A 22,195-nucleotide genomic window follows, 5' to 3' on the forward strand; every position below is an offset into this window, starting at 1 on the left:
TGCCCGATAAATGCCAGCAAAAAAAAAGGAAAGGGAAATTAGGTCACAACACATCATATTCTGATTGGCCAAATACAAAGTCCTACAAAGTCGTTTCGCGTAAGTCGCGCTGAAGTCGCGCCGAAGTCACGCTAAGTCGCACTGAAGTCGCCCCTTATGAGGCGACTTTAGTGGTCGCGGCAGTGTGAACCGGCTCTTAGTGGCTAATACCATCTTACTACATGTTTGCACTTGATTTGCTTGTCTAGTGGGTGGATTTGGTAAAACTCCTTCGGGTTTAGTTTGTTGTTATTTTAGCGCTGCACTTTTTTTTGTTCTTATTTACACAACTTGTATTTTTAAAAATACTTGATGTATTAATAGATACAAAGCTGCCTTCTTTTCATTTTATGATCTGCTTGGAGTTCAGCTTATTCATATCAGAATAATTAAAAAGTATTGGGTGGTGTAGTGGTTAGCACTTTCACCTAGCAGCAAGAGGGTCGCTGGTTCGAATCCCTACCACGACACTACCTGCCTGGAATTTGCATGTTCTCCCTGTGCCTGTGTGGGTTTCCTCTGGGTACTCTGGTTTCCTCCCACACTCCAAAGACATGCTGGTAGGTTGATTGGATCCTGTATAAAATTGGCCTACTGTGTATGTATGTGAGTTAGGGACCTTAGATGTAAGGTCCTTGAGGGCAGGGACTGATGTGAATGTACAATGTATATGTAAAGCGCTACGTAAATTGACAGCGCTGTATAAGTACCTGAAATAATAATATTGAATAGATGAATAAATACATTACTATTTACCTTGGAAGACTCTTGTTGCCCAGCGAGCCTGAATCTCAGAGACTGGCATTATAGCACCAATTGGTTGGATGTAACCAATGAAACCCATTGTTGGCTTTTCCAGATGTGGAGGAAAAATCATTTTATACAGAGGCACTTCGTTATTTTCAACCTTTATAACAGATTCATCAATAAAAGGGAATGAAAAATTATATCCCGTGGCAAAAATGACCACATCGATGTCTTTTTCTACGGTCCCATCTTCAAAAAAGGCATCTGTCTCAGTGAAACATTTCACATTAGTTTTCATCAGCACTTTTCCGGAGATAATGCGATTAGGTAAATCATCACTAATTGTTGGATGCTGACCAAAAAATCTGTATATTCAAACAGATACAAATTAAATTAAAAATGGTAGCTTTTGCATGAAACTTTTGTGATACTGTTTAACCTCCTTAGCGATATTCCCGAGTGTGGCTCGGGGTGAAATATCAGTGCCATTAGCAGTAACCCCGAGCCACACTCGGGGTACCGCCAGGGAGCATCGCTGGATCCTGGTAGAGGGTACTTACCTTGTTCCTGGGATCCCGCGATGTGTCCCTGCAGCATACGGAGGCCGGATCTTCCGCGCGATGCTGTGAGCCCCGGCTTCCGTCTCCTGCGTGACGCTCGCAGGGGGGGTGGAACCGGCGTCAAATTTGAAAAGTAAAACACACAAACACACTGATATATTGTAATCCTATTGGATTACATTACAAAATAAAATAATTTAACATTAGTTTGCCCCCCAGTGCCCTTTCCTGCACTTTTACTGTACTTTATATATATATATATTGTAAGGGATTAGCTCGGTGGTAGGCGTATGGGTGACCCCTTTGGGGGTGCGTTTTCACAGAGAGATAGCCGATTAGAGGTTGAAAACAAGACTGATTTATTCATGCAATTTACTTAACACAATTGCAAGCATCAAAACAGCCAAAATAAAATAAAAGACAAAATAAATCCTTGCCTCTGTGGGCGGCTACCTTCTCACAGCTGGAACCTACCTAAGAAGTCTTTCCAACCTACTGTTGGGCCGACACTGCTGATCCTACAGCAGACACTCAAATGTCCATTTGTTTGCTTTTCACACAGCACAAACATTGTCCATTGAACATGTCCCTTTGTTTTCTTTCACACAGCACATGTTCATTTATAACAGGATCCTTTACTCTTCAGATTCTTCACATTGAACACAGTTCATTTAACAGGTCCCTTTACTCTTCACACTCTTCACATGGAACACTTCTCTTCACACTCTTCACATGGAACACTTTGTCTTCTCACCTTTGAGACGTCTTCACTCGTGGTTACCCTCCTTAGCTTCACATCGCTTTAGGGGGTCTTCTCCCATGCTCACCAGCATGTCGGGAGGCACACATCCGACTGTCCCCCTCTCCCAGCCCACACGGCGACAGGCGGCAGCAGTCCTTCTCCCATGCCCACACGGCGTCGGGGAGGTACACGTATGTCTGTCCTCCTCTTCCCAGCTCACACAGCGACAGGAGGCAGCACTCAATAGATTTTCTCTGGACAAATTATAGAGTCCTTGATCTCCTCATTCTGAACAGCTGAATGGTTTTCAACTTCCTGCTGGCTCTCTCTGCAGCCAACACCCTATAGTATCAGTGAACTTTCAAAGCAGGTGGGAATGTGTCTCCTCTCAGTGACTACATTCCCAGATTTACCTGACTTCCTGTCACATACCCCCCCCTCTTGTTTCAACCCTAGGGTTGGGACACATATTTCCAGGCACGCATGTGTCAGGCACTGCTGACTCACTGATAAGCCTCCTATTATCCTGAAGCTTCCGGATGAAACTGTTTTGTCATCTTCATTGACAGATTTCTCATAAATGCCACACAGTTTGTCTCTCATCTCATATACACATTCTTCAACTGCATTTTTGGCATCATTTTGCTCCTTCTCGTTTCTGTCATCTTCATTGACAGCTTTCTCATAAATGTCAGACAGCTTGTCCCTCATAACCGTCTGTCCAATCCACCATGGAGGACCGTGATCCATAGGCAACTCAATTGGGCTAGTCTTAATGTCTTCAACATTCTTAAGACGCCTCTCTCTGCAATCCATAAATGTTTTCCACAAAACTTTGAGAACCTTTGCTTCACTAAGCTTTGTTCCAAGTAGGGACTCTTGACATCCCTCTGTGACTTGAGTTGCCTCTCCATACATCTGTACACAATCATTGACTTTTTGTTGTAAAAGGGAATGATCTTCCTTCTTGAGCTTTGCTTGCTCTAAGATGCTGTGCAGAGGATTTTCCAATTGAGACAACAGGCTGTCACACATTTCTTCAAAGTGACCCCTGTTCCTTTTCCCAGAGATATCAATATCATTCACCAAACATTTCATATTCATAGGCAGATCGGAAGCATTTGCACTCATCAACTTCTTAAACTTTTCGCCCTCCTGAGCGAGTCGCAGTAAAGGCCTACTATTTGATTTGATATTCAGTTTATATTTCTTGCCAAACTCTTCACAGAAGTAGTCAACCAGAACATCATCAACTTTCCTTACACCAACATAGGGGTTAAAGGCAACAACACAGTTGAACCCAGCGATCTGGGTGGTATCCATTATAGACCTCCTCTCTGCATCAGTGAAGAAGCATGGAACTGCAACACATTCTTTTACAGGTTTCTTCAATGCACTTTCTGCTGAACTATTTGACCGCTCAAGGTCACCTAGTTCTTTTTCTCTATCTGAATTCCACATGGAATGCATCTCAAGATCACGATCAAACTTCTGCCACCCGTCTTTCACCAGTTCCATTTTGGAAACACTCCCTGAAAGGCACTTATTCATTTGCTTCACGTTTTCACCAACAGCCTTAGTTTTCTCCACTAGGTTTTCAGCCTGAACTGAGAAATCATCACATTTCTTACTCAGCTCCTTTGTTTGCTGAAGCTCTAATGATACATTTTCCAATGCTTGAAGTTTTTGAAGGAACGGTTTATTCCAAAGGGGTGATTCAAGCCACGTGTCATCACATTTCTGAGGCTCACTCAGGACAGACCCCAAAACACTGATCCTTTTAAAAACTGCATCAGGCACACTATCCCCTCTTTGGGACAGATCCTCTGTTGCCTGGAATTCCTCTTCCAGTTCCTGCAACGGAATCTTCATCTCTTCTACTTGCTGTTCTAAGGCTCGCTTAGACTTTTCTAGCTCCTGAACTCTTTTCACAACATCATCCTTGGAGCTGACCAAATCTTCCATCTCTGTACACAGCTGTTTGTTAACTCTTTCTAGTTTAACATTACACTCTAGAGCTTCCTCCAAAGAGCGAGCCAAGAACAGGGCTTTGCTCTCGTTATCACGCGCCTCCGTTTTTGCACGGTCGCGTTCTTCTGCATATTTTGCAGACACAGTTTTCTCCTCACCCAGCATCTGATCAAACTTCTTTTTCACATCTTCAACACACTCTAATGAACCAACGCTTTCTTCCATGCGTTTTTTCATATCCGCTATCTGAGCTTGCAATGTTGCGACTTGCTCTGATAGGTTTTTCTTTGCTTCCGCCTCCTCTTTTAATTGTTCCAGGAAGCCATTTTTCTCATCTTCCATTTGTTTGAGCTTTGTGCTAAAACTCAGCCTTTTACACCTCTCTTCCTGTAAGAGTTCCTGCGTGTCTTGCAGCTGCGATTCCAAGATAGAAAAATCTTCCGCAATTTCTCTAGATTTGCTGTCTGCTTGAGAAAGCTGATTTGTAACATTGTCCAACTCAACCTGCAGTCGGTTTGCCTTCTCTGACAGTTTAGCACACAATCGGTCACCTTCTGACACCTTGACTTGCGATTCCAGAAGCTGTGCCTCTACTTTTTCCCTCTTATGTTCACAATCTCCTTTTCCCTGCATAAGAGCCTTCACCTCATTGGCTAGCATCTGGGAATAAGAATGTAATTCTGCCACACAGGCTTCTTTCTCCTTTAACTGCTGCTGGACACGTTGGGCTTCCCCTTTCCAACTTTCACAGTCCGCACGCCATTCATTTACCACATTGCTCAAAGTAGTGAGCTCATACACAGTACTCAGTAATTTAGCCTCTCTTTCACTTTTCTCGTTGTCGCTGAGAGACAATGTCGTTTTCAGAGCGACATTCTGTTCCTGCGACTCCTGCAGGTCTATTTTTGTAGCTCCCAAAGACTGAAGACTTTTTTCCAGCTGATTACGCAACTCCAACATATCAGCCATACTTTGCTTCTGCAAAGTCTGAATTTCACTTTCCTTTTCCATGAGGATGGTATCTTTCTCCATTATAGTCTCTCTGCGTTTTTGCAACTCGACCAAAAGAAGAGCAGTGGATTCTTCCCACTGTAACACATGAGACTTGAGTAGTTCATTCATTTCCTGCAAGTTTCTATGCTCCATTTTAAGCAATTCCAAGGCTTGTTCCTTTTCTTCCATTTTCCGTTGCAAGGCATCCAACTCAGCCCTGCACACATACTCGGTTTCCTCCAAACCGATGGCCTCCATTGGCTGCTGGCGTCTCTGTTTCCAGCCTGCCATGCTCTCTTGATGAGCCTTTTGTTGAGCTGCAAAGCTCCGCTGTTTCAGCATCTCCCCCATTTTGAGTTTACTTTTCATCTGAGCACACTGCATCTCCATAGCAGTTTCATCAGTGTTGCTAGGGACAACACCCTTCCTCTTTAGTAGACTCTCTTTAAGCATGGATGGGGCTGGTTCAGACGGTAGCATCCCCTCCATCCATAGAATCCGGTCTCTCATTTCATCTATCTTTGCATTTTTCAGGCGTTTTGAACGCCCCATCTTCAATAACTGCACAAACAAATTTTTTCACAGTCCGGCAAAAATTTTTTCAGACCACTGTCTCTTTAACACATAGTAGTTTTTTTCTCTCTCTTGCAGGATCTCTTTTCCTGCGCACACAGTTTGTGCAGTCACTTGCACCAGACACAACAAAGTTCATCAACTAATTTTGAGACCGCTGTCTCTTTAAAACACTTTTTTTTTTTTTTTTTTTTTTTTTTTTTTTTTTGTGTCAGGATCTTCTCTCCTGCACACATAGATTGTGCAATCTCATGCACCAGATAAAGTTCATCAAACATTTGCACTTCCTTGCAGGGATTTCTGCTTATGCCCACTGCATACCTCCACCATATGTAAGGGATTAGCTCGGTGGTAGGCGTATGGGTGACCCCTTTGGGGGTGCGTTTTCACAGAGAGATAGCCGATTAGAGGTTGAAAACAAGACTGATTTATTCATGCAATTTACTTAACACAATTGCAAGCATCAAAACAGCCAAAATAAAATAAAAGACAAAATAAATCCTTGCCTCTGTGGGCGGCTACCTTCTCACAGCTGGAACCTACCTAAGAAGTCTTTCCAACCTACTGTTGGGCCGACACTGCTGATCCTACAGCAGACACTCAAATGTCCATTTGTTTGCTTTTCACACAGCACAAACATTGTCCATTGAACATGTCCCTTTGTTTTCTTTCACACAGCACATGTTCATTTATAACAGGATCCTTTACTCTTCAGATTCTTCACATTGAACACAGTTCATTTAACAGGTCCCTTTACTCTTCACACTCTTCACATGGAACACTTCTCTTCACACTCTTCACATGGAACACTTTGTCTTCTCACCTTTGAGACGTCTTCACTCGTGGTTACCCTCCTTAGCTTCACATCGCTTTAGGGGGTCTTCTCCCATGCTCACCAGCATGTCGGGAGGCACACATCCGACTGTCCCCCTCTCCCAGCCCACACGGCGACAGGCGGCAGCAGTCCTTCTCCCATGCCCACACGGCGTCGGGGAGGTACACGTATGTCTGTCCTCCTCTTCCCAGCTCACACAGCGACAGGAGGCAGCACTCAATAGATTTTCTCTGGACAAATTATAGAGTCCTTGATCTCCTCATTCTGAACAGCTGAATGGTTTTCAACTTCCTGCTGGCTCTCTCTGCAGCCAACACCCTATAGTATCAGTGAACTTTCAAAGCAGGTGGGAATGTGTCTCCTCTCAGTGACTACATTCCCAGATTTACCTGACTTCCTGTCACAATATATATATATATATATATATATACACATATATGTATACACACACACACACATATATATATATATATATATATATATATATATATATATATATATATATATGCTTTATCTTATTTATAGTTATTTATTATATTATAATTTATGATTTTGTGTTTCAAACTTTATCATACCCGAGATGTTATAAAGAAGAACGCACAGTAAAAAAAAAAAAAATCATATGTAAATAGTTGGTTTGGGCTGCTCGTCCTTAAGAATTACATGCAAAATAATTGTACCGCTTTCAGCACCTAAAATCGGAAACAATCATACCGCCAGGGAGGTTAAGGAGAACGTGACCTATGTGTGATTTTTGTCCGGTTCCTGAAGAACCGGCCAAAATTCACTTTGTGGGTGGCCCCATCAGCCCCCTCCAGTTAAACAGTCTTTGATTGCCAGCCAAACAAGAGATTTGCAACCGCTGCTTGGGTATTCTGAGACATGCTGCCACTGACTGTCAAAATGCAATAGCCCAGCACAGAGGCGTAACTAGAACCTTCAGGGCCCCGATGCAAGAAACCATGAAGGGCCCCCCAGACCCCTGGCCGGGGCCCTTCCCTTCAAGCCCGGGGCTCTTCCCACTAATCCTGGGGCTCTTTAATCTCATTGCATGGCCTTTTATTATGGTCCCGCATCAGGATCCTTTCACAAGTTCTGCAGTGGGCCCCCTTCCTGCAATCTTGGGGCCTCCCCACAGTGGTGAAATGCCAGGGCCCGGTCGCAAGTGTGACCTTTGAGATCCTAGAAGTTCACCCACTGGTTTGCTACCGGGCCCCCTGGAGCATGGGGCCCGGTAGCGATTGCAACCCCTGCAACCCCTGTAGTTACGCCCCTGGCCCAGCAGGAGAATGTGTCCATCTGTGCTATATAGCATAAATGGAAGAATCTGTTACATCTTTTTTGTTTAGCCTGAAGGCTCATTTAAAAAAAAAAATCTTTCTAGGACCTGATTATGTGCTAATATACTGGTATATGTTCTGAAGAAAGAAAAGAAGACCTTATTACCTGTGTTTAGGTTTTAGACCAAAGTTGTCATGGTCAACTCTGGAATTGACTTTGTTCTCCATGTATTTATTGATCAGCCTTGGAAAAGCATTTTGCAAAATGGCATAGAAGCGAGTGAACAGAACGATGTCCAATGGAAAGCCATTGTCACAAACACGATTCAGCAACCATGCCCCTCTTCTGGTGCTAAGGAATACCTAAAAACAGTGGAGGTCTTGCTCAAATCTTAATAAAATTTGATTAAACTTTCAAAACATTTAGTCACAGAAGGAATGGGGTTGGAATCTCTGACACATGTATCAGAAAATATCTATATATTAAAGCGTAACTCCACTTTTGTTGAGAAAAAAAATTTTCCTCTTTGTGATCTATGTACATTGCAGGGATTTTAACAAACTTTGTTGCAGATTTCTACGTTTTGTTATTCTGAAGAAATCATGGTTTGTTCCTCTGTGCTGAGTGGGTCAAATGGGAGGGGTTTCATAATTATCTATCAGCTGTGGCAGCTGCAGGGCTCTAATGAGGAACTCTGCTGGGCCTGCATCCCTTTAGAATTGGAAGTATCTCACCAAAAATGACATTTATTTTGCAGGGGATGCTAGAAATCTGACTTGTATCTTAGGCAGACTTCTGGGAAAATCAGGGAGCCAATCACACAAGCAGGAAATTATGTTTCTGGGGTGTGGTCAGTACACATTCTGTGTACAGAACAGCTCCAGGTAGCCATATTGCATTGCATTTTCAGAAAATTACAACAGCAGATTGAAAAGGAAAGGTCATTTTTAATAACATTTAATCAAAATATGATTTGTGCCGCAATTGTATACTCTACATTGTTTTTTCTTTATTTGCTGATTTTATTTTCCCCACAAAAGTGGAGTTTTCCTTTAAGTCAACCGTGAAAGTAACACCACTACTTAAATCAGCAGAAGATATATTATTTATAGAGGGAAACTTGAATGCAAATTACAAATTCTTGTAATGTAGCTTTGGATAGCTTAGATGTAAGCAACGAAGTGGCCTATGGAGAGTTGGAAACTCACCTGACTAACCTAACACAATTTCTTACAAATTGACTGTCAAACACCCACCTTAAAGTGGACATGAACTCTAAAAGTGAAGATCTGCTGTGCTTCCTCCTCTGCAAGTAATGGCAATTTTTCTTTTTTTTTTGGGGGGGGGGGAGCGTGTGGGTGGGGCTAGCTCTCCCTTCACACAAGGCCTCTCTCCCTTTGATGTACACCCAGGACAAAGTGAGGCCACGTTCATACTAATTCAGCATTAAGACAGCACCCCTGATTAGAAGTGAGTCATACACCTGATGCCGTTGTATCGCAACTTGAGGCTTTGCTGAATGAGCCACACTTTCCCATGATATGTACACTTTTACAGAATGTGCCATCTTGAAGGGTTATGAGAGCTGTGTCCAATTCCACGAGTCCAGCCTCCCTATCACCTGACTCCCAGTGATAGCATATGGGTCCTGCCACGAGCCCGAGTGAACCCTTGTGTGCGCATGATTTTGACTTGATTAACTCCTTTCATATCTTAAGCTAGGTCCCTAAGGTCTCCACCATGCGGATTCGGTCCCAGTCAACTGGGCACTGACCATTACGGAGCGAAATAGCGAACCGCTCCCCTCGCTGGGCAAAGAACACATCACCCTTGCTGGTACTGTACTTCCACTGTCTGGCTGTTAAATCATTCTCTTGTGCTTATTACCCTTAGCAATTGCATGTACTCCTCTTCACCCCGTGTGCTTAAAACAGGCCCTGTTCTTTGCTATACGCTATGTACCACCATGAACCCATTTGCAATAACTTAGGGCCAGGCACTGAACAGATAACAACCTTTACCACCCACTCTAAACATGACAGTTCATTAGTGCATCAACAGTCTCTTCCTAACTAACTCACATGCTGCCTAATGCATACCATCCCCAGGTCCTGGTCCAGGTGAAATCCCCCAGAGGGTTCTTTGCAGGTTGCTAGTGGCTACAACTTCATGATCTGCCTCTTGCTCTTTCTTCCAAGCTGCCACGGCTCCCAGCCCCCCGAGCAAAGCCTTCTCCCTATTTATTAGCAGCACAGGGTGGAGGGCAGAGCCCAGAGAGGCCTGGGAAACAGCAGAGTCTGTGTTAACCCTTTCCCACCTGGGCAGCCTGGTATATATACCTAGCATAGCAGTATCAACTCTAATTAATACAACAGCAGAAATACATTCAATAGTACCTTTTAATTAAAGCACCTAGTTTTGGCAGGCACTGCTCTCCACGTCTGGTGGAATTAATTCGGTGATTTTAGAGGAAGTTCATCTGCCTCCCTCCCCACAACCCCTTGGGGACACATCACAGGTAGGGATGGGCTTTATGTTCGAGTCGAACTTAAGTTCAACTCGAACATGAGCTGTTTGTGTGTTCGCTGAACACATGAACTAATGGGGCGCTCAGCTGTTGCAGTGCATTGAATGTTGATGATTGGCCAAACATGCAACTGACCTGTATGCTTTGGCCAATCACAGCACAATGTCCTCTCAGAAACATGATTGGCCAAAGGCAGGGTGCCTTTAGCCAATCATGGCTCAGAGGCTAAGTCCATGCCCCACACTACATAAGGCTGCTGCTTATATGGCAGCTGTGTATAGTGTGTTATAATAGAGATTAGGCAGGTAGTTAGTGGATAGTGATTTGAGTTAGTTTAGTGCAGTCAGTGTAGTGTACAGGCATACTTCACTTTTAAAATGTATGGATATGTTGTAGTCCTGGGTCCCCCAAGTTTTGAATCCCTGTCACTTATAGTTTGTGAGCAGTGCTATGCCAAGCTGACCAAGATTTCCCATAGATGCCAATGTTAAAGACAGGGAGCAGTACCATGTCAAGCTATCCAATATTTCCCAAAGACACCAATGTTAAAGACAGGAAGCAGTGCCATGCCAAGCTGACCAATATTTCCCGTAGATGCCAATGAGCCCTGAAAGCTGAAAATTGGCCTGGGCAGGAAGGGGGTGAAAGTGCAAATGGCCCTGCCTCCTGAACCATACCAGGATGCTTGCCCTCAACATGGGGAGGGTGCTTTGGGCTGCCCTCGAAAGCACCTTGTTCCCATGTTGATGGGAAAAGGGCCTCGTCCCAGCAACCCTGGGCTGTGGTTGTGGGGGGCTGTGGGTGGGGGGCTTATCGGAATCTGGAAGCCCCTTTAACAAGGGGGCCCCCAGATCCCAGCCCCCCTATGTGAATGGGTATCGGCTACATCGTACCCCTACCCATTCACCAAAAAAGTGTACAAAAAAAATAAACACATAAGACAGTTTTTGACACATGAAGGGGACCCCCAGGCACAATATTTAAAGGAATTTTTCATTTTTAATGTTTCACTTTAGACTTTAATAAAATCACTGTTCCTGTAAAAACAATCGTTTTAAAAAAACATTTTTTGATTGGAACACGTCCTCCAGGGCAGTACCCAGGTCCCCATACACTTTTTATGACAACTTTTTCATGTTCATGTCCCATAGACTTTAATAGAGTTCACATGTTCGCTAGAACCTTTCCCCTGATTGAGATGTTCTGGTGCAAACCGGGTCTTCGGCCCATCACTAATCACAGGTTCCAAGAGGCTGTGGGACCATTCACACAGTGCAGAGTGGCTTGCACAGCTGCTCTGGGGAGTCGGCTGTGAAGCCGCAAGGAGTCACAGCTGGCTTCCCACAATTAACATGGAAGCGCTGGGGACCCAAAGACTGGCAAAAAAAACAGCCCAGGTGAGGACAGCGTTGAGTCCCTGAACTGGAGTGTCTTATTATTAAAAGTCAGCATCTCACAAAAGTAAGCACATTCCTCACATTTTTGTATATATTTTATTTTATCTTTCAATGTGACAACACTGAAGAAATGACACTTTGCTACAATGTAAAGTAGTGAGTGTACAGCTTGTATAACAGTGTAGATTTGCTGTCCCCTCAAAATAACTCAACACACAGCCATTAATGTCTAAACCGCTGACAACAAAAGTGAGTACACCCCTAGGTTAAAATGTACAAATTGGTCCGAAAGTGTCAATATTTTGTGTGGCCACCATTATTTTCCAGCACTGAATTAACCCTCTTGGGCATGGAGTTCACCAGAGCTTCACAGGTTACCATTGGAGTCCTCTTCCACTCCTCCATGACGACATCATAGAGCTGGGGGATGTTAGAGACCTTGCGTTCCTCCACCTTCTGTTTGAGGATGTCCCACAGATGCTCTATAGGGTTTAGGTCTGGGGACATGCTTGGCCAGTCCATCACCTTTAGCGTCAGCTTTTTAAGCAAGGCAGTGGTTGTCTTGGAGGTGTGTTTGGGGTAGTTATCATGTTGGAATACTGCCCTACGGCCCAGTGTCTGAAGGGATTGGATCATGCTCTGCTTCAGTATATCACAGTACATGTTGGCATTCATGGTTCCCGCAATGAACTGTAGCTCCCCAGTGCTAGCAGCACTCATGCAACCCCAGACCATGACACTCCCACCACCATGCTTGACTGTAGGCAAGACACACTTGTCTTTGTACTTCTCAACTGGTTGCCGCCATACACGCCTGACACCATCTGAACCAAATAGGTTTATCTTGGTGTCATCAGACTACAGGACAAGGCTCAAGTAATCCATGTCCTTAGTCTGCTTGTCTTCAGCAAACTGTTTGCAGGCTTTCTTGTGCATCATCTTTAGAAGAGGCTTCCTTCTGGGACGACAGCCATGCAGACCAATTTGGTGCAGTGTGCAGCTTATGGTCTGAGCACTGACAGGCTGACCCCACACCCCTTCAACCTCTGCAGCAATACTGGCAGCACTCATATGTCTATTTCCCAAAGACAACCTCTGGATATGAGGCTGAGCACGTGCACTCAACTTCTTTGGTTGATCATGGCAAGGCCTGTTCTGAGTGGAACCTGTTCTGTTAAACCGCTGTATGGTGTTGGCCACCATGCTGCAGCTCAGTTTCAGGGTCTTGGCAATCTTCTTGTAGCCTATGCCATCTTTATGTAGAGCAAACATTTTTTACTTCCAGTGACCAGTATGAGAGAGTGAGAGCGATAACACCAAATGTAACACACCTGCTCCCCATTCACACATGAGACTTTCTAACACTAACGAGTCACATAACATCGGGGATGGAAAATAGCTAATTGGGCCCAATTTGGACATTTTCACTTAGGGGTGTACTCACTTTTGTTGTCAGCGGTTTAGCCATTAATGGCTGTGTGTTGAGTTATTTTGAGGGGGCAGCAAATTTACACTGTTATACAAGCTGTACACTCACTACTTTACAATGTAGCAAAGTGTAATTTCTTCAGTGTTGCCACATGAAAAGATATAATAAAATATTTACAAAAATGTGAGGGGTGTACTCACTTTTGTGAGATACTGTATTCCTATTCTATGTATTACTAGAACCTGATTGTATATTAATTAAAAACTCTTTAAGTTGACCTTCACTCTGTTTTTGCTGGTAAATTTTAGGGAGATTGTACAATCAGATTTTAATGTATATGGACAATTTTAGACCCATTGTTCAGAAAGACAGATGGATACCTTATAATCACTGAGACTATTTGTTTTTATGTACACAAGCAACAGGATACATAAACGTTAGTCATCTTTATATACAGTACAATGAATCCATGCACTTAAAACAGCTTTCAGCAATTTGTGTCCTCCAAAAGCATTTAGAAATCAGGCTATAACACTAACCAGGAACCAAACTCCAGTGTGACAAAATCACAGTACAGATTGACTATGTAACCTATGAACACTCAGAATTGTAGCCCCAATGGTAAAAAAAAAAAAAAAAAAAAAAAAAAATATATATATATATATATATACATATACCGGTATATTGGTTTATCAAATGAACACTGCTTTTAAAAGGCATATCTGTTTAAAACGGCAAGTGGATGGCTTTTTTAAATATATATGCATGTTTAAATGAGCGTTTTGGGAGTGCAATAAGCCAATGTATATCTTCTTTGTCCTACAGTCTGCAGTGCACTATATGTGTCTTGCTACACTGCAGTTTCACAATGTTGTTGTCATTAAGGAGTTGAGCTGGACCTACCTCTGCATTGGAAGAAACTTGCTGTACAATGAAAGTAAGGGATACCTAAAAACCCAGTAATGAAGTTTGAATTTTCCTCTCCCTTTTCTCCTGATGAAGCTGGATATGTGAAACGTGTTGAGAAAGGAGACATTTGTGGAAATGTATTGAATGGAACACCTAGACTAATTGACACATGTTGTATACAAACCCTTAGTTCCAGTGAGATATAGTGGAGGGAATGAGAGGATTAATATAGACATCCCGTTCTCCAGCTGCTCCTGGACCCTGGCTAATTGAAAAAAAATGTGCATATTGAATTTCTTTTACTGTTAAGGGGTCAAAGTGGTCTGGTGAGTTATTTAGCATTTGCTTTCTCACTCAGGGACATATACTTTACCAATGGTGGAGGAATATTGAGGCACTAAGAAGTATTTTGGAAAAACTGATAAGACAGCATCACTATATGGACTTTTTATATATTCTTTATATTTGATTAGATATATGCATGTGCATTTATGACACTATATATAAGTTATAAGTTATATTGTATTGTATTATACACACATAGCGCCCCCCTATTGAGGGTTTTTATATGATAGTTACATAGTAGTTGAGGTTGAATAAAGACAATAGTCCATCCAGTTCAACCTGTGTAGGTGTGTGTGGACGTATTCATTTCCCATACCCCTGAATGTTTTGATCCTTGAGATGTACGTCCAAGAGACTTTTAAAAGTAGCCATACTCCCCGCAGTTACTACCATTTGTGGCAGAGAATTCCACAGTCTTGTAGCCCTTATAGTAAAGAACCCCCTGCGTAGCCTGAGGTTAAACCTCTTCTCCTCTAAACGCATTGTATGGCCTCGTGTCCTCATGCATTCCTTGTGACTGAATCTTTTTTTTTCTATGCTCAGATCACCGTTGAGGTATTTGTAAATCGCTATCACGTCTCCTCTCAGGCGTCTCTTCTCCAGGGAGAATAAATCAAGCGCTTCTAAACGCTCTTCGTAATTAAGGTCCTCTAATCTCCTAATAAGTTTTGTTGCCCTTCTCTGTACTCTCTCTAGCTCCAAAACATCCCTTCTGAGGACTGGCAACCAGAACTGGACAGAATACTCCAGATGTGGTCGGACCAGAGTTTTATAAAGTGGTAGGATTATATCTCTGGAATACATCCCCTTCCTTATGCATGCCAATATTCTGCCGGATTTGTCAGCTGCAGCTTGACATTGCATGCTATTTCTAAGTCTATCTTCTACTAAGACCCCCAGATCTTTCTCCATTTTTGATGCCCCCCAGAGGTTCCCCCCCTAGCGTGTATTTTGCTTTTATGTTATTGGTCCCTAAGTGAAATACCTTGCACTTATCCACATTAAACCTAATTTGCCATGTAGTTGCCCATTCTGTTATTTTGTTCAGGTCATTCTGTAAGATTTCTGCCTCACGATGTGAAGTTATTGCCCTGCTCAATTGTGTGTCACCTGCAAAAACTGAGATAGAGCTACTGACCCCATCCTCAATGCTATTTATGAATAAATTGAACAAAATGGTCCCAGAACTGAGCCTTACCACCCCAGACCAGTCCAAGTATGCATTGTTTATTACCACCCTTTGGACACGCCAGTTCCAGTTCCAAGAGCAAACCTTGTAGTCGATGCCTGTCGCCCTTAATTTATAAATCAAGCGTTTGTGGTAAACTGTATCAAACGCCTTAGCAAAATCCAGGTACACCCCATCCACAGGTCTCCCACTGTCTAGCTCACAGCTCACCTCCTCGTAGAATGTTAACAGATTGGTTTGACACGAACGACCCTTTGTAAACCTGTGCTGATTACTGCTGATGATGTTGTTTTCTTTAGCAAACTCTTGGATATAGCCCATTATCATCCCCTCCGGAAGTTTACATATGTTTGACGTCAGGCTGACCGGCCTATAATTTCCTGGGATATGCCTCTGCCCTTTTTTGAATATCTGTATCATGTTATCTTTTCTCCAGTCACCTGGTATATTTCCTGTCAAAATACTGTCAGCAAAGATCAGGAACAGCGGTCTACAAAAAAACCTTACTGAGTTCTTTAAGTACTCTCAGATGTACGCCATCCGGGCCTGGTGATTCACTTGTGTTAATTTTACCCAGCCTTTCCCTGATTTCACCCTCTGTTAGCCATAGCGGCAAGTCCTGTGAAGTACTGCTAACCATACAGTCGTGGTCAGTGTACCCCTCCTTTTCTTGTGTAAAAACTGAGGAGAAAAAAGCATTAAGCACAGTTGCTTTTTCAGTGTCCTCTGTAACCATCCTCCCATCGTGTTCTGACCTCGTTTTTTTGCTGTTGATATATTTAAATAATTTTTTAGGGTTCTTTTTACTATCCTCTGCTATTTGTCTCTCGAAGTTGATTTTAGCCATTTTGATTTCGTATTTACATTTCTTATTTAATTCCTTGTATAGCTGGAAAGCTGATAACGTCCCCTCCAATTTATATTTCTTGAAGGCCATTTTTTTTCCTCTAATAAGTTGATTTACATTATGGCTAAGCCAGCCAGGTTTGGCTATGGCGCTTTTAAATTTATTTCCCATTGGAATGCACTGCGAGATGCATTTGTTTAATATGTTCCTAAAGCATTCCCATTTTAACTCTGTGGTCAGTGTTCCTAGGGTTGGGTCCCAGTTTATTTCCTCTATCATTGAGCACAATTTGGGAAAGTTTGCCCTTCTGAAGCTTAGGGTTCTTATGTTCCCCTCATGCCTTGCTATGTTGTGATTTATGCTAAATGTGATCGTCCTGTGATCGCTAGAACCCAGGTTGTCCCAGACTACTACATCTGAGATTAGGTCTGGGTCATTAGTAATTAATAGATCCAACACTGCATTCATTCTAGTAGGAAAATACACCAACTGAGACCTGTAGTTGTCCTGTAAGGTTTCCATAAAGATACAGGCCTTTAGTGAGTATGCAGTCCCCTCTTCCCAGTTAATGTCGGGATAGTTGAAGTCCCCTAATATGATGACTGGCCCCAGCTTTGCCACGCTATCCAACAGTGACATAAATTCCAACTCTACCTCCTCCCTTTGGTTGGGTGGCCTATAAAAAACCCCCACAATTACTTTCCCCTCTTCACCTTCCCTATGGAGCTCTACCCACACGGATTCTAACTCCGTACTCATCCCTTGCATAATATCACTCCTCACCACCACCCTTACATTATTCTTGATTATTCTTGATATAGTGATTGTATACTTTGGGTTGGCAGCTTTATAGCACATATAGTGGTGCGGGGCTTATTATTATTTAAACTGGACTTGCAATAGGGAGCTTTCCGATCATGTGACCACTGTGACCACAGTGGTCACATGATGCAAATTCCCACCTCCCGGCATTTAGAAGCTCTTAAAGAGCCAGAGTTAGCAGCAGGAAGGGGTTAATTCATAGAGGTAATAGAGCATTAAAGCACTCTTTCTGCATGATACTGTTTTTTGTAGTGAATAATTTTAAACGCAGTGAACTTTTTGACTTTGTACATTTTGACTAAGATACATATAGGTGCCTTCTAAAAAAATACTTAAATACTAAGCCTTAAAAAGATTTGCTTCATCCTAAGAAGAATCAGAATACATACCTGCTTAGCTACAGCGCTGAGTTCCACCACCAGGTCAACTGCAGTGTTTCCAATACCAATCACTATTACCCTTTTGTTTTTGAAAGGTTCTGCGGTTTTGTAGTCACGGCTATGAAAGTACTGACCTTTGAAGTTTTCAATGCCTTTAAACAACAGCATAGATGTAATGTTTTATTGTTTCATCAAAACACATTCCTGTTTAAATAAGTATACACCCTTGCTTTATCAAGGTAATGTTGTTCATTAGAACATTAGGTACTTTAGGCCACATACACATGATCAGAATATCGTACAAAAATTACTGCTTTCGATGTGATCATACCATAATCTGATAGTTAGTACACAACTTTCGTCTGAAATTTTCCACAGGGACAAACAAGAAAAAAAATGTTTCTGTACGATACCAGATCGTACAAATTTTGTTAAATCAGTACAGTTTTCGTCCAAAAATACAACACAAATACATTACAACTAGGGATACACCGATATGGTTTTTTTAGGGCCGATACCGATATCGATATTTTGGTCACAACCTATCGGTATCTGCCGATATGGGCTGATATTTTGTACTTTTAAGGTTTTGAAAAATAAAGACAATTTTTGACACAAATCTGGTACTAAACATGTTCATTTTTGTTTAATGCTTAATGGCTGGCTTGCTGGCACCCTGTGGTGGGTGGCTGGCTGGCTGGTACAGTGCCTGTGGGTGGCTGGTACAGGGCCTGTGGGTGGCTGGCTGGTACAGGGTCTGTGAGTGGCTGGCTGGCTTGCTGGTACAGTGCCTGTGGCTGGATTGCTGGTACAGGGCCTATGGATGTGGGTGGCTGGCTGGCACCAGGCTGCTGTGGGTGGGTGTATGGCTGTGATACACTCCCGACTCCAGACAAGGCTGTCCAAGGTGAGGGAGGCGGCCTAAGAAGGCAGAATGACATCGCGAAAATATCGGCAATATCGGCCAGTTCCGGGGGCCGATACCGATATATCGGGGAAAGTGCATATCAGCCCCCGATATATCGGCCTTGCCGATAATCGGTCTGTCTCTAATTAAAACGCTTCCAAATTTTTATTCTGTTCTATGAGAATTTTCGTACTTTAGTAACATTTTTGATATGGAGACTAGCAGGCAAAAAAAAAACGGAAGATCATTCGTCCGATAATCTCATCTTGTGTCCTAGGCTTTAGAATTGAATTACATTACAGATTGGGTTTTCCACACTACCAATACTGATAGGACAGGCAATCTCTGAGAAGCCTCCTATAGTCTACAGTGGCCAATAACATAAAAAAAAAAAAAAAAAAAGATTTATAAAAAATGTAAAATACAGAGTTAAACATTTTGAGGTTTGATTTGTGAAAGTAAAACTTAAATGTAAATGTTTTATCACAATATTGACATTTCAATCTAAATTTAAAAATATGCAAAAAAGAGAAGTCATGCAAAAAAATAAAATTAAAAAAAGTTATAAAGAAATAATAAAAAAAAAAACATTAACATAACCTTTATGAAAAGCCCAATAAAACTCCAGGTGATATTGTTGCTTTTCTCTGCCTAAAACTTTTCAGTTTAACACATTTTAAAGTGGATCTTCTTCTCCACCATGTTTTTTTTAACCCCGGCTTACTTGGTTGTAGCCTCCGCCAGGGGCGGACTGAGAACCCTCAGGGCCCCCGGGCAAAATAAATCAAGGGCCCCCTTCCAGGCCCCACCCATGTTTCGCCTCCAGTCACACCCTTTCCCCGCCTCCAGCCACACCCACATCCCGCCACCAGCCACACCCTACACAATCTTTAGACACAAGGAACAAAAGTGCAATAATTTATAAACAAGTGCAATATAAATGACGAGTGCTTCGGCGAAAATGTCATATTTGCCAACTGTCCCGTTTTTGCCGGGACATTCCCGGCAAGTAGGAGCCCGTCCTGGGTAATTTTCTCTGCCGGGACTAGTCCCAGCAAATGCGAATTTTCGCCGAAGCACTTCCGTGTCACGTGATCATGGGTTACGTGGCTCCCCGCATGTCTTTTTGAGATCCCGCTCACATCCTTTCCCCAGCCCTGACTCACCCTTATCACCGCCTGCTGTCTGGAAGCCCTCAGTAGGCAGTTCAGCTGAGCTGCTGTGAAAGCCAGGTACCGACCAGAGCGAGGTAATTAGATGTGACTTGAATGCCATGTACAATAGAAGACGGGGAATAGGGGGGTCTTCTTGTTGTTGTTTTATGCCCAGGGGTCTCTGCTAAGCTGTTGTGTCTTCAGGGTGGTCAGCAGGCTATGTATGGGTGAGACACTGCAAGCCGATTGCTAGGACATGATTGTACTTGTAGTTCCTCTGATGGTAAATATATATCATCTGATAAGAGTGGTATGGGGGGGGGGGGCACTATACATATAGTGACAATGTATGGCCCTTCAGCAGAGATCACACATCTCTATTATTCTGGGACACGGTGGTACTTGTAGTTCCTCTGATGAGATGTGTCATGTGCGGGTGTCTGTAGGGGGGTGGGACATCCCTAGCAGTCATGGACATGATGATATTTGTAGTTGCTCTTGTGGGATGTATAATATCTATATCATCTATAGGTGGGTTTGGGGGGGGGGCGGGGCTGCAGTCCTGGCTATCATTGTCAGGGCATGCTGATACTTGTAGTTCCTGTGATGGGATGTATCATATGTAATGTATAGGTGAGTATCTGTAGGGGAGGGTCCTGACTATCATTGTCAGGGCATGCTGATAATTTTAGTTCCTGTGATGGGATGTATCATATCATATGATACATCCCATCACAGGAACTACAAGTATCAGCATGCCCTGACAAGGAGAGTCAGGACCCCCCTCCCCTACAGATAACCCACCTATACAGTACATATGCTACAAGTATCAGCATGCCCTGACAATGAGAGTCAGCACCCTGCCCTACAGATTGTTATGGGAATTTCAAACTTTAGGCTGAAATAGGGCAACTGAATGGGAGAATTTTTCCAACTCAACTATTTTGGCCTTAAGTTTTAAATTACCATCTCAATTCCTTGCAATTCCCTCTTTATTGAGTAGGCCCTGTAATCTGCACTATAAGTAGGTGGAGATTATTTTTATGCACAGTGGGCGGAGCTTTGGGAAGTGGGTGTGGTAAATTTTCAATGTAGTAATGGATAGCTGTGCTGCAAAGTGTCCCTGAAATGTTTTTTTTAAATGTTGGCAATTATGCAATGTGTGCACTAAAATTGAGTAGTTCCTATTTGCAACACTTTTTTAAAGTCTGTTGCTGCCACAAATTCTTAAAGAAATACCGCCATACAAGTGATCAGCGAAGTGGCGGTAACTAAGATTTTTTTTTTTTTTTCTGGCGTAAATTGTGTTGTACATACAGAGATTTTGACTTAGACAACTATGCAACAGATTCATGTACCTTGCCAACAAGTACATAAATATGTCTTCATTTGTTGTGCTATGTGTCACAGCACTCTTTATAAATTTCAGAAAATTTTTAGGGCATTTTGCAGATTCCGTGCTTTGTTTGGTATTTTTTTTCTTTCAAGTGGAAGTATACTGATTTTTGTGACTTTTACCTACAGGTAAGCCTATAATAAGGCCTATAATAAGGCTTACCTGTAGGTACAATTAATATCTCCTAAACTTGCATGGTTTAGGAGATATTTGCCCTACATGCAGCTGCTGACACCAGCGGCGCATGCGCTCTTAAGGTCCGCGGACCTTCAGAGTTCCACGCCGGGCACTTGCCGGAAAATGACTCCCGCGCGCAGGAGTGACATGATCGCGGCGCCGGCCACTCACAGCGCCGGAGCCGCCGAACCCGGAAGCGTCGGGGCTTCGTTTCAAGGTAAGTATTTCATAATGAGCTAGTATGCGATGCGATGCATACTAGCTCATTATGCCTTTGTCTTGCAGGGTTTTTTTGTGTTTTTTTCCAGTATACAACCGCTTTAACTGAGTTTGTTTTAATAAAATAGCTTTGCTAGAGAACCATCTTTATAATGCACCATTTTAGCAAAGCTATTTTATTAAAACGAACTCAGTTAAAGAAAAAAAATACCAAACAAAGCACAGAATCTGCAAAATGCCCTAAAAATTTGCTGAAATTTATAAAGAGTGCTGTGACACATAGCACAACAAATGAAGACATATTTATGTACTTGTTGGCAAGGTACATGAATCTGTTGCATAGTTGTCTGAATCAAAATCTCTGTACGTACAACACAATTGATGCCAGAAAAAAAAAAAAGATCTTAGTTACTGACACTTCGCTGATCACTTATATGGCGGTATTTCTTTAAGAATTTGTGGCAGCAACAGACTGTAAAAAAGTGCTGCAAATAGGAACTACTAGTTCCTATTTGCAACACTTTTTTACTGTCTGTCGCTGCTACAAATTCTAAAAAAAATTATTTTAAGTCATTAAAAAAATAGTTACTCACAATTACACACAGGGCAGGGCTCAGCCTCTGAGGAAGAAGGAACTCCTTCCTTCGCAATCGCAAGGGAGGCATCAGCATCAGCAGGCAGGAACTCCAGTGAGGTCACCCTGGCTGGCTGTATCACGGCCTGTGGAGGCGGCGCACGATGACGTCAGAACGTGAC

The 22,195-nt window shown here is 42.7% G+C and overlaps 1 protein-coding gene across 1 annotated transcript in view; it reads right to left on the reverse strand.

The window, feature by feature from the left end:
- Nucleotides 1-22,195, reverse strand: part of LOC309562226 (uncharacterized protein) — a 154,623-nt gene that overhangs the window by 112,115 nt on the left and 20,313 nt on the right. Inside the window, exons 4-6 of the mRNA XM_082266351.1 lie at nt 17,596-17,738; nt 7,907-8,103; nt 796-1,151 (exon numbers count right to left, since the gene is read on the reverse strand). Of these exons, the coding sequence (XP_082122477.1) occupies nt 796-1,151; nt 7,907-8,103; nt 17,596-17,738 (696 nt within the window). The remainder of the gene's footprint in view (nt 1-795; nt 1,152-7,906; nt 8,104-17,595; nt 17,739-22,195) is intronic.

The sequence above is a fragment of the Pelophylax lessonae genome (genome assembly GCF_965119305.1).
Source record: "Pelophylax lessonae genome assembly, chromosome: 8".
NCBI lineage: Eukaryota > Metazoa > Chordata > Amphibia > Anura > Ranidae > Pelophylax > Pelophylax lessonae.